The following is a 20753-nucleotide window of genomic DNA, read 5'->3' on the forward strand; positions in this document are numbered from 1 at the left end:
CAAAACCAGTTACCTTGTAGTTCCACAGTGTGAAGGCAGGACTTCGATTGATACACAAGACACAATGGAGTTCAGAAATACTAAAAGGTAATCTGACTTTTCTCTTTAGTCTTCCTCCAAAACCTCTGTGCTTAAAATATGATTTTAGTACTTGGCATATTTAACATCCAACTGACATTCACACTTGGCTTCCAAGTATTCAATATTTCTCCAGACTAGAACACGAGTTTTAAAACACACTGAAATACGTGTATTTAAATGCTCCCTATATATCAGGATAACTAACAAGTCATTTAACCCTATGTTTTTTCAGTGGGGACAGAACATGGCTCCCTAGTTTTACCTCCCTTAGTTTTAGCCTTAGCTTTAATTGCCTTATTCCCAAGGTAATTTAATTTTTCTAGCACTCTGCACAATACACATTTCCATTTCTTTAAGAGTCAAGGTACTGTTCTGCACACAATAGCCTCCCCCCTTCACTATATAGTTTTGTTTCACCTCTCCAGCATAAAAATAAAAAATACAACAAAAGACAGAAGTCTTGCCTAAAGATACAATGTGGTAAGTATTGCTGGAGTCTCATCAGGAACACCATGAAGTTTAGCTGGAACTTCACCTTGTTACACACAGACTTCTGCCTGTTCACTTCCAACAATTTGCAAGCTAATCAGTGCAAGGATCAAAAGTGAGACTAGAGAGAAATGCATCAATTAATCAGACCCATCATTTTTTGATAAATAGTCAGTATTTAAAATTCATTAGCCATAATAACACAGCATATGTAATAACACTAAACTACTGCGAATTTCATTACAGGATTAAACAATACTGTAGGAAGGACAAGGGCAATTCAAAGACATTAGAACCTATCTGTGGCATCACTGCAGTTACATTACTGTAAAATGATATGTTAGTTATTTGGAACAAAAACAGCTAAGCAAGACCTAGAGTTTCTCAAATCATTCACATGGGTGACTTACCTTTCTCTTACAGATACAGCCTTATTTAGAGGCTTCTCAACAACAATTCCTTACAAGAAGTTTACTGAGGCATAGCTATTCACTTTTGCAGACACTTACACAGTAATGGCTTAGCATCAAATGTCTAGTACACTTTCCAGAAAAAAAATTACCTCATCTTTTATTGCTCCTCCACCTGACAAACCCATAATACTAAAAAAAACCCCAAAACCAAAACCCTAAAAAACACTGATGTACTCCTATGTAGAGAGCTGAACTACTCAATATATGGCCACCTACTCTGTAGGCTCACACCAGCACTCATACAAATGCTACAGTAATTTATTTTCCTCTTCTCCCAAACTAGTTTTAGTACTAAAGTAAAAAGCATTTGTAGCTATTTTAAGAGGAATGCACTTGCAGAACTAGACTTGTCTTTGATGTGAGCCCAGCAATTCTTAAGCAGTCAGTCTCTGGAGTCTGAGGCTTGAGAAATTCTCTTTCTTCCAAACTAAATTAACAACTTCATTCTCCCACCTTGCTTTAATATGTTCTTCCCTTCACTAGCAAGTACGAGGCATCACTCTATCGTTTCATTTTTACTACAGCTGAAATAGCTGCAGAGAAAGAACGAGCAGACAACTGGTCCAGCAGGCTTGTGTTCAAACTAGAAGCCTGAAATCTTGTTGAAGGCCCCATTTCCCACACCACAATTCTGCTATATCAGGTGTTATTTTTTTTTTTTTACCAGTTCATTCTGTCAACAACAGAACAGACTTCATATAACTAATTGCAGCAGTGCGTCTTGGGAGGATTTGAGGCTGCCAACACACATATTTGAAACCTTTTAGAACAGCTAGTTTTTACAGTAGAACCCTAGAAGTTGCAGTGCACTGCAGCCTCTCACTCACATGATGCTGTTGTTTCAATCTTTACTGTACTTAACATATTGGAGGAATCCATGTCATGAGGATACATGTAAAGCTGCCTTCAAGTATTAAAACAGATTTTTAAATGAAATATTAATAGTTAGAAAAACATACATTTTAACACATCAAGGAACATGCTGACCAAGACTCAGCGGCCACAGTTAAATTTAATCAGAATCCACACTCCATTAGCAGCTGGAAGAGTTCCAGAAGCCGCCTGTGCCCTTGGCTATCTGCCAAGACCACTGATTGTGTTTTAAGACCCTGATATTACAGGGATGTATTTGAGTATGCCATTCTCCGCTTCTGGTATGGTATCTGCTGTTTTCTTTTGTTGCACATATAAAAGTAGCTGTCTACCTCACCACCAATACATCTGCATCTTACAGATGTACACAGTCAGATATACTTAATACCACCTCAATTTCAAATATATTTGGTACCTTCTGCAAATGAACCCTAGGAAAGCAAGGCACTAGTGACACCCAACATGAGCAAACTAGCATCCAAGATTTGAATTCAAGTATGAAGTTTAATCTCGAGGTAAAAATGAAAGTTCTCAAGCATTTACCAGAGCTATCTACATACATTTTAGAACCAAGCATCAAAAGTCTTGTCCAAAAAACTCATTCAAATCTACTGCTTATCAGAATCATGACATGCATCAGTACACAGCTCTTACGATAGCATTGTGCAGAAAATGCTGAAAGGAGAAGGAAGCGTTAAAACCAGCCACAGTAACTAAACGTGTATGATACAACATCAAAATGAGATAAGCTAGTTTGGCCACATACCAAGAAAACTGGGGGAGTGTAACATGTCCCAGGAACATCTGCACAAGCATGCAGACATAATTCTCTCTGAAGACCTTCATGTGATAGCATTTTATTGACGTAAGGTATCAGAGAACATTCCAGGTTATTTAAGAAAAGAAGAGAACCAAGGTAGTCAGCCATGACTGAAACAACTCTTGCAGAAACAATGCTAGAAAAGGGAAGCTCTAAAACAAAAAGAACAAATCACAAAACCACCCCACAATACTGGTTCAGTAGCAGGTCTAGTATACTCTGGAAGAGTTTGATGCACATGCCCTGTGTGAATATGAGTAACTACTTCAATATGAATAACTGTTTCAAACTCAAAGGACTACTGTACGCTACAATGCAGCACTATAGTGTTAATTTTGCTCATCATCTCTGTAGCTCAGAGTGGCCGTCTAAGCCAGCTTGTTGGCCAGATCTTGTCTCCTACCCCTCTGGCATGTGATGGGCCTTTTGTTGAGCTCAGCTGGTGGAGACCAACCCAACCAGTAGCCAGCAGTTAGATCAGCTCTGGCTGCAGGTTTCCAGCCTTTTGCTTCACAGCTGAGCTGAATTACATGGTTGCTGCTTGGCAAGAGGGAACAGTCTCTCTTTTTCACCCCCTCTCTACCAAACCCCTCGATCAGAAAGCAAGTCAATTCAGCCTTTGATCCCTGCAAAACAAGAGCAAAACAAAAATCCAAAACACAGACTTTTTGCCAGATTAGTCTCTCATCTTTTAGCAAGCTGAACTGACTTGCTGGATGACCAGACAAATACTAAAAGCCCGCATAAACTAAGCAGTAGGAACTTGGCCTCCTTTTATTAAAGCCACAGACAGAGTTGAGAAGGGCTTGACCATAGTTATTTATCCCTTTACCTTATGCCACAGGTAGCGCTCCTGATCTGCTTCAACTTGTACTGATGGGACACAAGTCTAGCAGAAAGACTGCGTAAGAAAAGACAATTACGTCACTCAGGGAAGAAACCACTGATTTAACTAAAAAGAACAAGGCTGAAGAGATGCAAAACACTAAACCCAACAGCTTGCTCCCATTACAAAGGGCACAAGACTCATTGCAAAGCTACCCCCTGAACCTTACCAGGCAGTTCTGCCTATCCCTTTTGCACTGGCTCTGGTACTTGTCAGATCCCACAGAAATATCCCTAAAAAAAGGTATTTTTTCCTGCTGAATTCGTAAGTTCAACAGCTTGGGCGAGGGTACAATACTGAGGACAGTGAAAAAAGGAAGGTAAGAATAGGACCAAGACCAACAACTCCTGCTTCTGAAAGTGGAAGTGAAGTAACATCTAAAACAGACCCACAATTTAAAGTTATCACTTCCAAGGCTCCTACTGGAAGCATATAGTCAGATTTCCTAAAGACATGTAGATGCAAACAAGCTAATACAGCATTACCTAGCCAGCAAATTATTATTCAGAGTAAGTGTAAGCTGTCCCTCATGGGAAGGTTTACTTAAACCACGACAGATATAACTCTAGTCTGGAAAGGGACACAGCTACAGAGGTGTAAGTGATGCACATTAAAAAATAGAAGAGACTCTAAACATGGGGAAAAAAAAGGATACAATTTCTTTTATGTAAAGAAGACTTTCCATAGTCTCACATAATGCCAGGAAGGACGCTCATCAGAGGACTGATTGAAAAAAGTAGAATAAGCTTCCATTTCATGACAAAGATGCAGAACCGTTGGCTGGGGTTTGTCACTGGTTGCAAAAAATAAAAAGACAACCCAGCATTAAAGACAGAATGCTAAAATGGATTAAGCCTAATGCATTTCCAAGATCCCCCAAAGTTACCATGGATAGAGACTACCTGTACTACAAAATGTTGTTTTACAAAACCTGTATGGAGGCTACACCTTTATTTCCTTCACATTTTAGCTGGCAAGCGTTTGCTGAAAGTACATATGAAAAACACTTCTGCTGAGACAATGGTATTTAAACTGGCAATATCAGTCATAAGATTTTACTGCTTCCTTTCACGACACAAAGTGCAATATTGATTATGTGTTAAAAGGGGTGAAGCTAATTACAAGAGACCTCATCAGATAACTCAGTGTCTGTTGCTACTCTTGAGCTTGCTGTCACCTAAACTGGCTTATCAGGATAGGTCTGTTGGTAAAGCCCGCACCACCAGAGACTTCAGGCAGCAGCTGCCTTAAAGATTTTACTTTTTCTTCTACTGCTCTTCCTCTTGATCATCACCAGAACTAACACTTTCCAAGTTTCAAAGCCTCTGAGTAGGGAGAGAAACCAATACATCCCAGAAAAGGATACGGTTCACAGCTGGCTTGAACTAAGACTTAAGCCTTTCCTCTGGAGCAAGGAATCACACAGTTCAGCTCCCAGTGTGATCTCTTGTTCACTAACTGCTCCTACCAGCGCTTAAAGAGACCATAAGAAGTAATTTTTCCTCATTATTTTAAACAAGAGCAACCCATATACCATCCCTGTCCTTTCTGCTCCTCCCTGCCAACCTCCAGAGAGGACTGGCTTGCAGCAGGGCATGCAGCTGACCTGGCAGACCACATGGCCACACTTAAGACTGCTGTAAAAGGCGCTCTCCTGAGTCCCACAGGAAGGTGGGGTTTCAGGTAGGACCACCCCTTTGCACTACTGTTCCATCACATTTGCCCACTCTGATGGCAAAGTCATGCCTTTATTCAACAACTTACCCAGAAATCAGGAAAACATAACTCTGTCCAAAAAAACACATTAACCCCCAAACAAAATTACCCTCTGCCCTAGGAAAAGCTCTTCCCATTCCAGAGAGAGGGAAGGTGCAACACCAGCTTTAGATGCCTGGAAATCTTTAGGAGCAAAGCCTTTACACTGCAGCATTACTGGCTTCAGGTTAGTTACTATTTCATGCTTCCCGACCTTAAGAAGACCTTGGAAGGAAAAAAAGGGGGGGGGGAAGCTAATAAATAATTAAGTTCATTAGTAAATCACCATAGAAAGTTAACAGGATTAAATGCCTTTCAGCTTCATAGTGTTGGTGCTAACTGACAAGGAAAATGTCACTTGTGTAAATGCGTTTATATTCACACAGGAAATATTGTATATTTCCATTAAAGCAATGCAACCAGTCCACAGTCATAGCCTGGACAGTTAAAGATGAACAATATTGTGGCGAGTTTCCACTGGCTGTCTGTTTAACTCAGCTTTAAAACTATCTTTCACCATTTGAATGTCAGTCACATTCCAGGTGGCAATTACCTTTCCAAAACTTTAGACACAGGATAAACAGCTCTATCAGATCAATCACCTCGCACACTTAAGGGCGGATTTCACTGCCCATAACCTGGGCCAGTGTGACTAGCCGAGGAGCAGAGCCCTAAGGCTGGATTTGTTTGACCGCAGTTCTATCACTGTTCCGTTTCATTTAGTATGCCTTTCCAAGGTAGCTGCAAAGCTGCCTGCTTTGTCACAGAGGGAGCTGTGAAACAGGTAGCTAAGTGCAACAGCAAATCCTGCCAGCTCCACCAGAAGCCCCAGTCATATTCTCCAGAGCACTTTCCTTCTTGCATTATTTATGCAAATATATGTAAATGCACAGGATCTCAAGGCTTTAGAAAGCACTTCACAAAGCAATAGGTTAATTAGGCAGGAAATCAGCTGTTCTGTCCTGGAAGATACAGTAAAATCCAACAACACCAACCTTTCGACTAGTCTATTTCCAAAATAAAAATAATATTAAAAACGGCAAGCTCCACTCCGTTCTGCAGTGGCAATGCTGTGACTCACTGCACAGTGTTTATTTTGTGTTCAAGGAGACTAAAGGCTGAGCATTTTTATTCCTGGTTTGTCAGGCTTATTGAAAAAAACAGTCTCTGAAGCCTCAGCTTGGAAGAGCAAGTTACAGCAAAATGATCCTAAACAACATCAAATGCAGAAGGTGGGACTGAACCCTTTCATTCACCCTACCTCAAGCTCTAAGCAATTAGATATATCTGAAAACTTTGCTAAAACTAAGTGGAAGCTGGTTCTGCCAGACACGTGCATGTTTTCCAAAGAGTGGTTAAGAAGCCTGGCACAAGACGTAGAGTTGTATGGCACAACTGCATCAACAACAATGCTATAATAAGGTTTAGCATTCCTGGACTAAATACATTGCAACAACCAAGAGATCATTTTCACAAAGTAAGTACCCTGCATGGTTACAGCCCACAGAATTACATTCAGAAATATTAGGCATATAGAGTACATGAGGAGAGGGAAAAAACAAGACTACTCAGTCAACTACTAGTAGCCCATGTTGCAATATGGTGCAGAAAAAATGGGGTGCATTGGGGCACACAGTTTCAGACACACTCCCTCTTACCTGAAAAGCTGAGCATTTGCATCCCTCAGCAAAGCTGCTTAGCAGAGGAGGTGACATTCAACAATAGCTTCTTCGAAAAACTTCTTGTTTGGTTTAATTCCTTAGTCTATCAAGTAAGAGGAAAATGGCACAAAACACAGCTAGGATGAACCTGAAAAACCAATTCTGAGCTCAAACTTGTCAGCTAGGAAAGCAATGGTAAGTAGTGAACATTTAGCTCAAGGATTATGCTTTACTATCTCAGCTTTCTTGCCTCTTTCACCTACTTGAAGGCTTAGTACTAAATTTCATCATCCAAATGATCTATGCTACCTTGCCCTACTATTTGAGTCAGTTTTCAGTAGCAGGTGAAGAAAACGAGGGAAGCCTTTGCAGTAAAAACCATGTCTTGATGAGTAGATATACAATTTCCATCTTGAGAACTCTACACAACCTATGTTCTTCCTTTAACAAAGGGGTTTCATTTCTCAAACAAACAATGGTTGCCATGTTAGAAACAAAGTCATCTCCCAAGTAACTCTTTTCAGAGCCTTTGACCAGCAAGCCCAATACTCACAGAACATTTCAAACACACATCCTCCTCATCTCTCCCCCCACTTTTTCCTTTTGAGGAACACACTATATACATGTTAAGAATCAATCTGCAAGATGCAGATGATCCAGGTTCCTTTCATTTTTGCTTACCAAGAGGCTAACATTGGTCAGAATACAAGCTGAACTGAAGAACAACCGACCCTGAAATACTAGTTATGTGTCTGCGACACATCACCTGGACGACGCCTGCAGCTCAGAAAGGCACCACAAATAAAACAGGCGGGTTACTTCAGGTTTATTACTTTCAGCATTGCTATTGAGGTAAACATTCACACATAGCAACAGCTACTTAAGTGACTGAATTACTGCCTGCCAGCTAGCCATATTTCTATACCCCTCAACTCCCTCCGTTCTTAATTAAACTTGACTTCCAAACTTTTGTTCAGTATTGTGAAGACACAACAGTATGGTGTCCTGGGACAAAGCCAAACAAGAGGAATGTTTTCCTAACAAAACTCCTAAGACATCTAGATAAACAAGCATTTTTACATGCCAAGTAACAAGGATGGCTTAGCCACTTCAGCAACACAAAGACACCCTCCAAACTACACATCATTACATATGTTTTACTGCAAAATGATTAGAAGCATGACTTTTCAGGAATGGAGCACCTCTGCATTTTAAAGGGCATTTATAGTAGTGTGAACAAGACCTCAGGCACATCTCCGGATTAGTTAGCAAGAAGCAGCCCATTGTGAAAAGAGTCACAGTCCATACCCCAGTGGACCTTCATCTTCCATGTGATCAATACATCATGCAGGAGGAATCACTACTTTCAGGTTCTTCCACTGAATTCTTAGATGCTCAGCCTTTAACTGTGAAGGAAATCACATTCAACCAGAAAACCTTAGGGAGTCATCTGCAGGAAAATTAAGAAGTTTAAGACTTCCATATAAAAGCCTGGAAGATTTCCTCAACAAGTAAGGCCATTTTTTAATGTTCCTATCCAAACAACATCTTCCAAGGAAGGAACTCAAGAGATTCCAAGGAGGAATCTCTGATGAATACAGCAAATACAGGAAAACTGTCAGAAGAGTAACTAGTTTGAAAAGTGAACTAAAACCACCCCTACCAACCACAGGTAACTGATGCACATGGGGAAAAAACCCAACAAGCCCAAAAAATAACAACTGAGAAGTGGTATTGGGAGATGTGGTGGCAAAGGAGAAAAATCCACCCACTCCCACCAAGATAAAGGTGTAGAACAGCAGGAAGATTCAAGATGCTCAATATTTCAATACTCTCCTGCTTTGATGTACTGTAACAGAACAAACTGAAGAGGGACAAGGAGTGCACAGTTCTGTGTGCCCAGAGACATCTGAACCCTATTAACATCCCTAAGCCAACCAGCCCGAAGGACATTGCTCACTCAAACAAAACAACCAGCTACAACCGCCTGCAGCTGTAGGTAGGAAAGAGCAGCATTGTTGAATCAGCTGAAGCCCAAAATAACAGCTGGAAGAACTGCTATATCAGGAACTCCCAGAGTCCATAAAAATGGGCAAGACATTCTGAAAACAGTGGTTTCAGTGCTTTTTGCCTGCAAGCAGGTACATGTGTTTGTTAACAAATATTAAGCTTTTGTTTCCGTAAATCAGTTTTCCTGTTTGAATTCTGTGGGCCTGGGGAATATCCAGAAAAGCTTTTCTTGTTGCTTGGTCCTGTCCACTGCACAAGCACACAAGAAGGCTGGTTTACATATCACAGATTGCAAGTGAATCATGACTCACACTGAAACTCACTAATCTGACAATGCCACGTAAGACCTAAAGAATAATTATACCAGAAAATTTCTCTTCAATCCTTCTTTGCTAAACTTATTATCACCAGAGGGAGATGAAAATGTCAAGACCAGCAGGGAAACCCTAGCTTGCATCAGCCCCAAGCTGCTGCACAAGAGGGTGGTGCCGATCTGCAGCACCTCACCAAGCATCTGACACTGCATTTCAGTCCAAGTGAGTCATTTCTGAGTCCTCCAACTGCACGTTTGCAGTGCCTAAGGAGGAGGTGGGGGGGTATGGGCTTTGCAGTAAAGTCAGCTTGTTGGAAACCACTATCTTTCCCAGAAAGCCAACCAGCTCTTCTGAATGGCCAGCTTGAGACAGAATGTGTTGGTAAGTACTTCCTCTTCAAGGGCTTTATTTCAAGTATAAGCTTTTAAATACTGTAACTACTTGGACCAAGTAGCCTCAGATATGTACATTATGAACCAAGAAGAGCTGTATCTCTTTATATAGGCTGTTTAAGTCTGGAAGAGATCACATTTTTCTTCCACAACTGGAAAAGGTATAGAAAACACCTAGAAACAAAACAGTATCCAAGTACAAACTCCAGAGAACAGTGATCGACCTGAACAGCATCTTAGTGATCGCTTTCATTACTTGCAAAAGAATAATCATGAAATGCTTTATGAAAAAGGGATACTCAACTAAGGAGGCACAAATTTTTGAGCCACTATGCTCTAATGTAAGTATTTGTGTCACTGTTCTCAGAATTACATACAAGCCAAAAGTAACCTTGTCTACAATTAGGCATTTATGTTAAGAAGCAGCAAATTGTAAAACATGTGAATTTAAAATGTAAACCAATGTAAAACAGTATCTTATTGTAAAAATGTAAAACCATAGGTGTCCCATTCCTTGGGCAACTCAAAACTGCTTTCTCAATTTTCAGCATTTTGCAAGTTGGTCTCCCAAAGCTAGCTCTATGAACAATATAAAAACTCAGAAAGACTGAAGCAGGAAGCTCTGTGATCAGCAGCCTTGCTTTTGTTATGTCAGTCTTCCAATTTCTGCACAGCTCCAGGCAACCATTATGCATCAGATTTACTTGCTATAAAGATGCTGACAATTACATACTTAAAGAGCATTTCTCTGAGCTCCTCTAGAAAATTGTTATAATCATCCACAAACCAACCCACAAGGAGGGCCACGCCACACTAACACCAATACATACTCTCTAATTACAGACAATTTACATGGCTGACAGAGAAAACAAGTGCACTGAACAAGCAGAAACACAGCCAGCAACCCTGCGAGATTGGCACCTGCTGTCCGAAGAATGGGTCTGGTACCCAAATTATGTAGTAAGGGTCTACAAAACACCAGGCAACACCATCAAAGCAGAGCTAAACTCCGCAAAAGAGCTTTAAGTCTACTTTGCACCAAGACATTCCACAGATAAAGGACATTATATCAGAACTATTAGTTTAATAACAATTATTGAGCCTTGGCATCACAAGCTAATCATACTTAACCAAAACTGAGCAATATTTAGTAAAACTGTCAATAAACTGCTTTCTTTCGACTGGTTTTATGCCAACCAAGTTGAGTATTTTCCTCTCTCCCTGCTCCAAAAGAGCCCTGGAAGTCAGTTACTACTACAACTACATGCTTGATATCCTACAAGAAAACATTTAAGGTAGGATTTTCAAGAATTACTATTATTTAGACGGTCTTCCAAATGCTGACATTTACATCTAAAAGCAACTTCAAAAATTTCATCCCCTAGGAAGCCATTACAACTTTTCTGTAAACATTTACTCTCTACCTAAATAGGCAAATAATGTTAGACGGTTCAGCACGTTCCAAAGACAAAACTGTGATTCTCTTCCCTCCACTCTCCCTGCAGTGTCTGCAGCAGTTTTAAGCTGGGACTGACACTTGTGGAATGGCCTCCTGCAGTACAACAGCCCTACCCTATTCACTCTTCTGCATTAGTTTTTCCTCTAGCATATCTCCCCAAATGAGGGGGAGGATCATAGTACATCACCGGTTTTATCCCACAGGATCTGATCAGTGACAGAGTAAAAACAAGACCTGAAGCCCCAGCTTTAGCTGGCTTCAGTATTATGAAGGCTGTGATCTGACTAACCTTATGCTAGCTTAAACCGGCACTTACCTACAAAGGAGTTATTTTGTCCCATCTTTTCTGCTTTTGCACCAACTCCACACAGTTTGTGCTGGCACCGCTGTTTGCATGGCCGGATGACGAACTTTAGTGAACTATGGTCTACCTAAAAACTCCTCAAGATGTATTACTTTCACTGGATGATTACTTTGGAGCTGGGTAGTTACTGATAAGGAAAACGGATATGGTTGACCTTGTTAACCATGAAGACTGGAATGGCAAAGACTTAAAGTGCAAACAGGAATAGCAGAGAGAACGTGACCGAAACATCAAGAAGGAAACTGAGAAACATGAAAGATTAAACCAGTTAGCTGAAGCAGCTAGAAGTAGTTCTGTACATCCTAGCCTCACCAAGAAGCTCAACAGGCTTTCTAAGAGTGCCGCATAAGGGAATGTGTTTTTTTCCAGTTCTGTCTTACAATCTAAAAGGATCACGCATATAGTCACAGCTGTGTTAAGAATATTAAGGTCGCCTTGGGAACTTACAATGCACACAAAAGAGCTGGATTAGACTAATTGCCTTGCCTCAGTACACAAGGTAGTTGTTCACTAAGTCTGATGAAAAATAAGTACTCTAAAAGGTGTATGACCATTAAGCTTTTCTACTGCAAACCATTCAACCCAGCTCTTTGAAGATAAAGCTAATGTTTTCTTTTCAGTTTGTGACATCCATCACTACAGCATTCAGCTACTTCAAATAATTTTCACAACACCCTTATTAAGCAATCTCTGAACACAAAACTAATTAACTTATTATAGAACAGCCCAGGCTCCATAGGAAGATTGTTAAGACACATGTTCAGAGAGCAAAAAGTCACCACCTCAGCAATTCAAAGCTAACCCATTTCACCATGTACCAGGATGCAGACCATGAAGACGAACAAAGATTGTCATTACCATCCCATACCTGAGGCAACAATTTCTTAGACTGCTTCAGCTATTTTGCTAAGTGCAAACATGTGCTTTACCAACAGTGAAAACGAGAAAGAGAAATCAGGACTTTTGTTAGACATCTAATAGTAAGCATAGAGTACGAAGAGTGGAAAAACATGGAAACAGGCCTCAAAGCAAACACAAAATAATGAATTCATACTGAAGTCAACTACTCATAACAGCAGTCAGTCACTTAAAAGTCAGGAGAAAGTGAAGATGAGCATGTACTTCTTTCAAGCCTTTAAAGCCTCATAGCTCAACAAAGATGACTAACCTTTCAACAAGTCAAGCTATCTGTAAGCCAGTATGGCTAAAACTGAGTGCTTAACTCGGGCAAGATTAAGCTGAAGGTCTGTAAATAATAGGTAGTTTCACCTTACTCTACAGCTGTCCCGAAGTTGCATAATGTACAGCTAGCCCATGGAACCCTGCGGCACAGCCCACTTTCAAGGAAGAGGAGAAAAGAGGATTGGTTTGTACAGCAGGAACTGCATAACAGGGCGAGTCAGTTATAATAAACAAAGTTTGGCACCCTGAAACTACAGGAGGAAAATAAACACCTACCAAGCTCTGGCCAATGGGCATAATTCTTCTTTAGTGAGCAAGAAATTAAAAAATAATCCCCTAGAGACATTTTAAGGCATCTGATGCAGGATAGGCAAATAAGATGACTAAATTGAGTCAGCAAAACAAACTTGTGCTGTTTGCTCCACTGAACATTGTCCAGCCCTGCCCACTGTGGTTAATGAAATTCAGATTAAAAAAACCCTATAGGCAAACAAAATCTTAGCCTTTGCAGAACTGTACCTTGTAGAGCAGAGGGAACTATGGAAGGTAGCTTTGAAACAGTCAGAACTCTTTTCATAGCTCTTCCCATCTCATATAGAAGCTATTGTATGTGTCTCTTTCAACAGTTCAGAAAGCGACATGAAATATCACTCTCATTTGTATTTCACAGAGGAACATTTACTTCCTTTAACCTAATTATAATAAATATTTACAATTTGTATTTCTACTAGTCCATCTACTCAGTTGTAAGCGCAGTATCAAATTAATTTCTGCAGTACATAAAGCTTGACACCCAGAAAACGAACCAAGTTCTCAATAAATAGCTCTTCCTGTTCTACTTCCTTCTATATACAAACATCTGGGCTGAGTGCCCAGCTGTCTTTACTTTAAAGTAATTTTAATTACTTTATTATCTGCTGTGCTGTAATCAATGCTTTTTAATATGTTGCTTCTTCCTGCTCCTTAGAAAGAAGCTTTCTTCCAAGTAGTCTACCTCAACCTCCATTAAAAAATTAGTAAGATTAGGCTTTTTTTCGCCCAAGCTCACTGTTGCAAATCTCAAGTTAACTCCAAGATCTGTACCTTCACTTTTACTTTGACTCAGCCTTTTTGAAAAGCCATTTAGGGCACAACTGCAGTAGTGATGTTCTGCATTAAATATAAATACTAGCAATACAACTGATGAGTAGCCCTCCCTGTTTCAAGACTGTTTCCAATCAACCTGCTGTGCTGACAGCAGTGCCATGAGTGACCCTTATAGTTCCATATCCTTAGGGTGTCGCTAGTCTCATCATCATTTAAAAGTACATTAAAAATACAAAGCCAGAAGTTAACCAACTCCCATAATTTATGGAGATATACTGGTAGTAGTAAGTGCTGTGGGTTTGTTTTTTTCTGGATTTTTCCTCCCCTCTCTTTAAAGGAAACCAATCATAAACAGAAGCCCATCATTTTTATTTCAGAGGGCAAAACCTAGCTTTTAATTATTTTAGACTTCATTTTGCTAATTATCTACCCAATAAACTATTTTCAGTGTCATTTTCCTAAATGTACACAGTTTCAGGACAGGAAGTTCCTAGGAGAGAGGGTAGGTAAATCAGAACTAAGAAACTTGATTTATGGCACAAGCTGAGAGGGTACGCATTTACTTACAAGCTCTCTAGTGCCCTGTTAAAACACAAGGGCAGGCATAAGTGCGCTATGTGTGTATTTGTCTGGATAAAAATTTGTAACAGGGAATATAAGTATGATAACCAAGAAAAAAAACCAAACTGAAAACTGACAAAAACACAGATATTTAATAGCTTTCTGCAGAGATACAGATGCTTTCCTAACATGATCAAATATATCCTACCATATACAAGGGGGAAATGCATTTACTCAGCATACCTGTACCAGTGAATGAAACCAGGAGTTACACTGGTAGACAGAGGAGTCCCACAGCTCTCACTCCTTCTGTTATTATTCTGTCCTGGTGTTGTTCCACTTTTGTTAAAAAGATCAAGCCAGATTACAGCCAAGAGTGCAACAGCAGCATCAAGCTCACAGTGCCTCATGTGAGCAGTTGAAGGTGGCCCTGGAGTTTATTATCTATTGGATTCTTCACCCACAGAAAGTACGCTTTCTGATGTAATCGGCAAGACAAACTGGGGGAGGAGAAGTCATTTGATCCACGTATTCTTATTGTTACACTTGTTTGTTCGGCAGCAAGTGTCACTAAGAAGTCAGGCACTGCTAAATTTTTACATCAGCCTGTAATCATCCAAGAAACAGATGGTGATTACAGATTCCATGGGCTGGGGGGTGGTGTTGGGTTTGGTTTGCTTGGGGTTTTTTTTTAAGCTTGTAGAGTATGCTCAATAATATCCTTAAGCATTCATTCTCTTCTCCCAAATACACTTAATTTAATGGTTGACACAGCAGGTAAGGTCTCCAGCAGTCATTCTTTACCTGAAAATTAGTTACAAAAAACCCCACTTGCATTGGTTTTCCTTCATCTTTGGGGGCGATATGTTTTGAAAGGCCTAAGCTTAGCTCCCTCCAAATTCCCAGCTTTCTTAACAAGCTTCTAACAGAAGCAGGTAAGCAACACAAGTGAGAGCAGACTCACCATCAGTGTGCCTGGGACAATCATCACAGGCTGCAGAAAACACAGAATCCCCAGCTTTCATTTTTGGCACAGAAAACAAGAAGGGAAGAATTACTTCCAACAGCATTAGGCAAAAGTTACATGCCTAATGTAACCTTCCTTCCTTCTCCTTCCTGCAGTTACTAGATATCCAGCAGCAGTGACAATATGGAAGTAATAAGTATGTTACTTACCACATTGGTTGTAAATGAATTGTTACAATTACATTAACTAAAAATATAGCTTTAAGTCATACTAATCACAGAGTTTAAGTATTCGCTTCAGTAGCACAGCCAGATCATCTCTGACACAGGGTAAAAGAAACAAGATAAGATCAACTTTTAACGATGCTGATGCATGCAAGATCCAAGCACACCGACAATTAGTCTTTGCTGCTGTAAGTCATCAGTATTAATGTCATCTACTAAGTGGGACACAGTTGCTTTCCCTTTCACTTAGCACCAAGTTTCATTCAACAGCGTTTCAGCAAGAACTGCATTTACAGCTCTGAATGCTAACAATGTATTCTCTTGCTTTTTAAGATATTTGGGTAATATGGGTTCCCATGCTTTCCCCACACACGCCCTTTTAAGTTATTACTTATTTTGACTGCATTACCAAGCAGTATTTTGCTTTAGGTATCTCTCTACTTCTACCTAAACAACAGCAGAGATCACCAAAGCAATTTGCTTAGTTTCTTGGCAGGGGGAGGGTGAATTTACAAGAACCTTGGGTAACAGACACTTCAATGCAGATTTTTTTTCTGCATTAAGAACTGACATCTTCACTGTAAGCCTCCTGCTTTAGTGTCATGTTTCCTCCCAGGCCAGGAGAGCAAAGACAATGGTTCTTGTAACTGCTTCCTTAGATGCAGCTTCTTCACACATTGAATTTAAAATCTGAAAATCCTCCAAAACTCAGCCATCAAGTAATAGTGATATTTTGGCCCCAAGATCTAAAGGTTAAAAAGCCTGAAGAAAAATCCATTTTTCCCTCTTTGTCTTCACCAAGTGCTTCCTTCTAATAGATGCCACAACCTGTTAGAACTGTGGGAATTGTATCTCAGCTTCACTATTTCAATACATACCTATGGCCCAAACAGTTAGTAATACTCAGACACTGGTACTGGCTCATTAACTGATATGCACCACACTGGAACCAGTCTTACATACGATTTTTCAGACTACTATGTTCCAAGTTTATTTAATTACTATCATCATGAACTATGGTCTATGCTCATTTCCTAGTCTGAATTTTGCTTGTGGATTTCTGGTTATTCTGTCAAGAAACTTAAGGATCCTCAATTCCTGTTCTTAAAGAATCCAAGTATATAATTTGTATTTCTCCCATAGAAAGTTCTTATTTGCAATAAGGGAGTTCAGCCACACTGAACGCTTGTTCTCATTTGACGGATGGTGCCACGTCAAGCACTACAAACTGACAGGGTAAGCGTCTAACAGAGGAGCCTGCACTTTGGTGCTGCATTCTTGACTAAGAAGTGATGTTTAGATTCGGACACATTAATTAATTGGAGCTTTTTCATGCTGTCTCATCCATAGGGATTTTCCTTCCATGGAACCCAAAGCATTAGTCATGACTACACCTTGCAACAGGGTAAAGAAATGTGATAACATCCACAGAACATGCAGCAGATACTGACGCTTACAGCCACTGTCTTCATATGACTATGAAGCTGCATTTCTCCAAGTCTACTGTATTGCTGAGCTTGCTCTTTGAGCCCCCACCCCAAAAAAAGACTTTAGCCTAATGTTATGTGTATGAACCAATACACTTCTTTATTACATTCCTAATGGGAACAGCACTCTATGCCACAGTACACCATCAGAGGAATCTTGTACCACCTTACATTTGTCACTGTTTACTTTGTTATTATTTGTACCGGAGAGGTCTTTCCCCTGAAAGTAGTGGCATTTCCAGTATGAACACGTTTAGCAATGAGCTGTTGCAACAGCAAGATCTCTGTTCTTGTCAAGAGATCTCCCTGTCTCTCCCCAGGGAGATGGCTGATAGCTAGCTAGCATGCTGCCGTTCAGCTGAAGTCTCTCAACCCTGTAATTATCAGCTCTTTCTTTCATTGAAGAGGCCTGTTTGAGAATTTTCCTACGAATAATGCTGGCCACTAAAGAAGGAGCAAAAGAGAGTCGTGTATTTAAGCCCAATTCCAGCAAACAGCATATCATGAACTTGCACAATTAAGAGTCCTTTTTTGTAGATAAGTATCTAGTTCCTTATCAGGCCATGACACAGGATGCCACTGCTTACAGCTGACCTACAGAAAACTTGAAATCCTTTGTCACCGTGTCCTACGGCCTCACATGTCTACCTTGAGCAGAGCATTTAACCTCACTAGAGCTTCTCCTCCGTCACCAACACCATACTGGTACCTACAGTCAAAGCATTTCCCCTGGATCAACACTTCGGGCACGGTGCTGCTTTAACACCAATTGAACAGTGCTCACTCAGCCTTGATACTCAGCCTGCAGGCTTTGGCCAAAAACTAGCAAAATGTACACGAAGGGAGAAAACCTCACAGGATTTAGATGTTAAGGAAACAAAAGGAATACTGAGTGCATGCTACAGACTGCTTCTCCTGTTACACAAAGCTGTTACAGAATTCATAGCCTAACCTCAAACTGCACATTAACAGTTATTCTTAAAAGCTCTTACACTGCAACGAGAAGCATTCCACACAGACCCAGCGTTCAGACGTTCAGACTTTGCACGACCAAGGAGTAAGTTCTTGGCATCACTCCCCTGACCGACACCTGATTTTTGGTGATTCCGGGGCTCTACACTTTTAACCCGCCACGGTGGCTATTTAAAGATGTAAAGCTGCGCCTTGAGCCTCGTAATGCCCAAACCATGTGACACCGTTACGAGGCTCGCAACGGCAAGGCTGCCTCCGCAGCCGCGGTCCATCGCAGGGCCGCCGCTCCCGCCAGCCGCAGGGTGATGGAGCACTCCGCGAACGCTGCAATTCCGCCGCTCTGCCACACCAAAGCGCGGCCCGCCTCCCCTCCCCCCGCGGCTCACACCGGCGGCGGACACTCGCCGGGGCGAACGGCGCGGGTGATGGGAACAACTTCGCTACTTGACCGCCCGTATCCGGGCGGGTTCGGCTCTTATTATTTAACCCCTGCACACGCATTTACGCGCCGCCCGCCCGCGGGTGGAGGCAGGTCCGGAGCGGCACCGGCTCCGCTCGCGGCACCGTCCGCTCACGGCCACCACCCCGCGCGGTGCTGGACGAGCGGAACCGGGACCGACAGGACACGGGTTACACAGGCACGGCGGTGGCAGCTCCGCGGCTCGCCTCCCCCCAAACCCGGCTGGGCGCCGCAGCCTCCGCTGGCGCCCCCCGCCCGCAACCACCGCACCCGGTACCACGCTCCCAGAGCCCACCAGAGCTCAGGGCGACAACCGGCGGCACGTGCGTCCCCCGGCCCCGTCCGCCCCCTCCGCATCGCCCTTCCCTGGGCGCAGCCCGCGGGGGGCGATGCCCCGTCGGAGCAGCCGGGAGGCGGGTGGCGGCGCAGCGCTTACCGAGTGGTTGACCCCCCACATGAGGACGCTGAGCAGCGGGTCGCTAGCCCGGAACAACTTCACTTTTTGCGCCACGAAGTGCTTCTTCTTGGTCTTGGTTTTACTCGCCATGGCGGGCACGATGCTGCTGGGGGCCGCCATGGCGCTGCCGGCGACAGAGGGCAGAGCGCGAGGGAAGGGGCGGCTCAGCGCCCGCAGCACTGGGGCACGCGGCCGGCGGCGGGCTGGCAGCCGCGGGACGCCGCGCGCATCCCGGCCTGCCCGCCGGTGCCGCGCGCTGAAATGGCCCCGCTCGCGCGCCGCCGGCCCCGCCCCGCGGCGGGGGGGGGGGGGGGTTGGGATGGGGAAGAGGGAGGAGGAACCGCCGCCGCCACCGTCCGCCACGCACTGCACCCCGCCCCCGGCGCGGGAACGCCGAGGAGTTTCGGTTCCTGCCGCCACACCGCGCATGCGCCAGCCCCCCACCCACCCCGCCGCGGGGGAGCGCGCCTGCGCGGTCGCTGAGGGAAAGTGGGAGCTGTCACGGAGGATGCGGCAGGCGCTTGAAGGGGGCTGGGGGAGGTAGGGCTGGGGAGAGAGGTTACCCTCGCTCCATACGCTTGAGAGGAGGCGTGGAAGACGAATCCACCCCGCCAGCGCCCGCCCGGGGAAGGAGGTGGTTCTCGTCGCTGCACACTGCCCCGAGTCCCACCCTTCACACTCCAGGGGACTCCCAGCTCGCAGAATCACTAGGGTCGGAAGGGACTCCTGGAGGTCGTCCAGTCCAACCCCGTGCCGAAGCAAGTCCACCAGGAGCAGGTTACACAGGAACGTGTCCAGGCAGGTTTTGAATGTCTCCAGGGAAGGAGACCTCGCAGCTCCCCTGAGCAGACTGTGCCAGGGCTCTGCCACCCTCCACGTAGAGAAGTTCTTCCTCATGTTGAGGTGAAACTTGTTGTGGTTTAGTTCGTGGCCATTGCTCCTCGTCCTGTTGCTGGGCACCGCTGTAAAGAGTCTGGCACCAGACTTTGAGATACTTACATGCATTAACGAGATCCCTTCTCAGTCTTCTCTAAACAGGTTCAGCTCCCACAAGTCCTCTGGGAAACAAACCCCACCATCATCCTAATCTTTATCTAATCATACACATCATTCTTTTGTGCAGGTTTTGTAATACTTACTCAAGTTCCCGGTTCCCCACTCTGTAAAGAGAACTCTGTAAGTGAGAAGGACTCTCTAAGGTAGGACTTCACCAGCTGCTCCTGACCTAACTCCCATCTGCAAGCAGAGCGATTCACTTCAGGAGCCATACAAAAAGATACTAAAAACTGCCTCCTGCAGAAGTACTGCACCCCTATAAACTATACTCTGCTGCTATTCATACCCACAGCAAAAAGAAATGTGTTTCTTAACTGTCTCTGTGGCCACAGAGGATGTGGTCAGTTACAGATGACATCCTGCAAAGGCACATCTGCCCAACTCAAACACTCCCCATTGTAGCACTATGTTCAGCTGTGGGGTCTCCAACATAAAAACACACACTTTGCTCAGCTGTATAACAGTGAACCCTAGTGATAATGACAACAGTTGTCCCTGTTCAGAGTCAATACACACAGATAATGCGGTCTGTACATCTTCTGTGCATTTATAGTAAGTCATCCGTCAATTTCTGAATCATACAGACTGCCCTGCCTGCTGTAGGTGTTGCTTTGTGCATCAGCTGATCATTCAGCAAGGTGACGAGATCCATAGGGAGAAGCAAGCACAGGGCTGCTCCATGGAGCAGCCAAGGGTCACTCCGGTCCAAGCAGTGCCCTCAACA

General features: G+C 43.0%; 1 protein-coding gene across 2 annotated transcripts in view; it reads right to left on the reverse strand.

The window, feature by feature from the left end:
* PIP4K2A (phosphatidylinositol-5-phosphate 4-kinase type 2 alpha) overlaps positions 1–20225 on the reverse strand; it is a 117117-nt gene extending 96892 nt beyond the window's left edge. The window contains exon 1 of one of the 2 annotated variants that reach the window (XM_080639424.1): positions 20113–20225. Coding sequence is in view for 1 of the 2 variants with exons in the window: in XM_080639423.1 (XP_080495549.1) it covers positions 18953–19093 (141 nt within the window). In the remaining variant the exon portion in view is untranslated. Of the gene's footprint in view, positions 1–18952; positions 19214–20112 lie in introns of those variants that run through there. The other variant, XM_080639423.1, reaches the window with a different exon arrangement.
* Positions 20226–20753: the final 528 nt, after the last annotated feature.

This window comes from Psittacula echo (assembly GCF_963264785.1).
Source record: "Psittacula echo genome assembly, chromosome: 2".
Lineage (NCBI taxonomy): Eukaryota > Metazoa > Chordata > Aves > Psittaciformes > Psittacidae > Psittacula > Psittacula echo.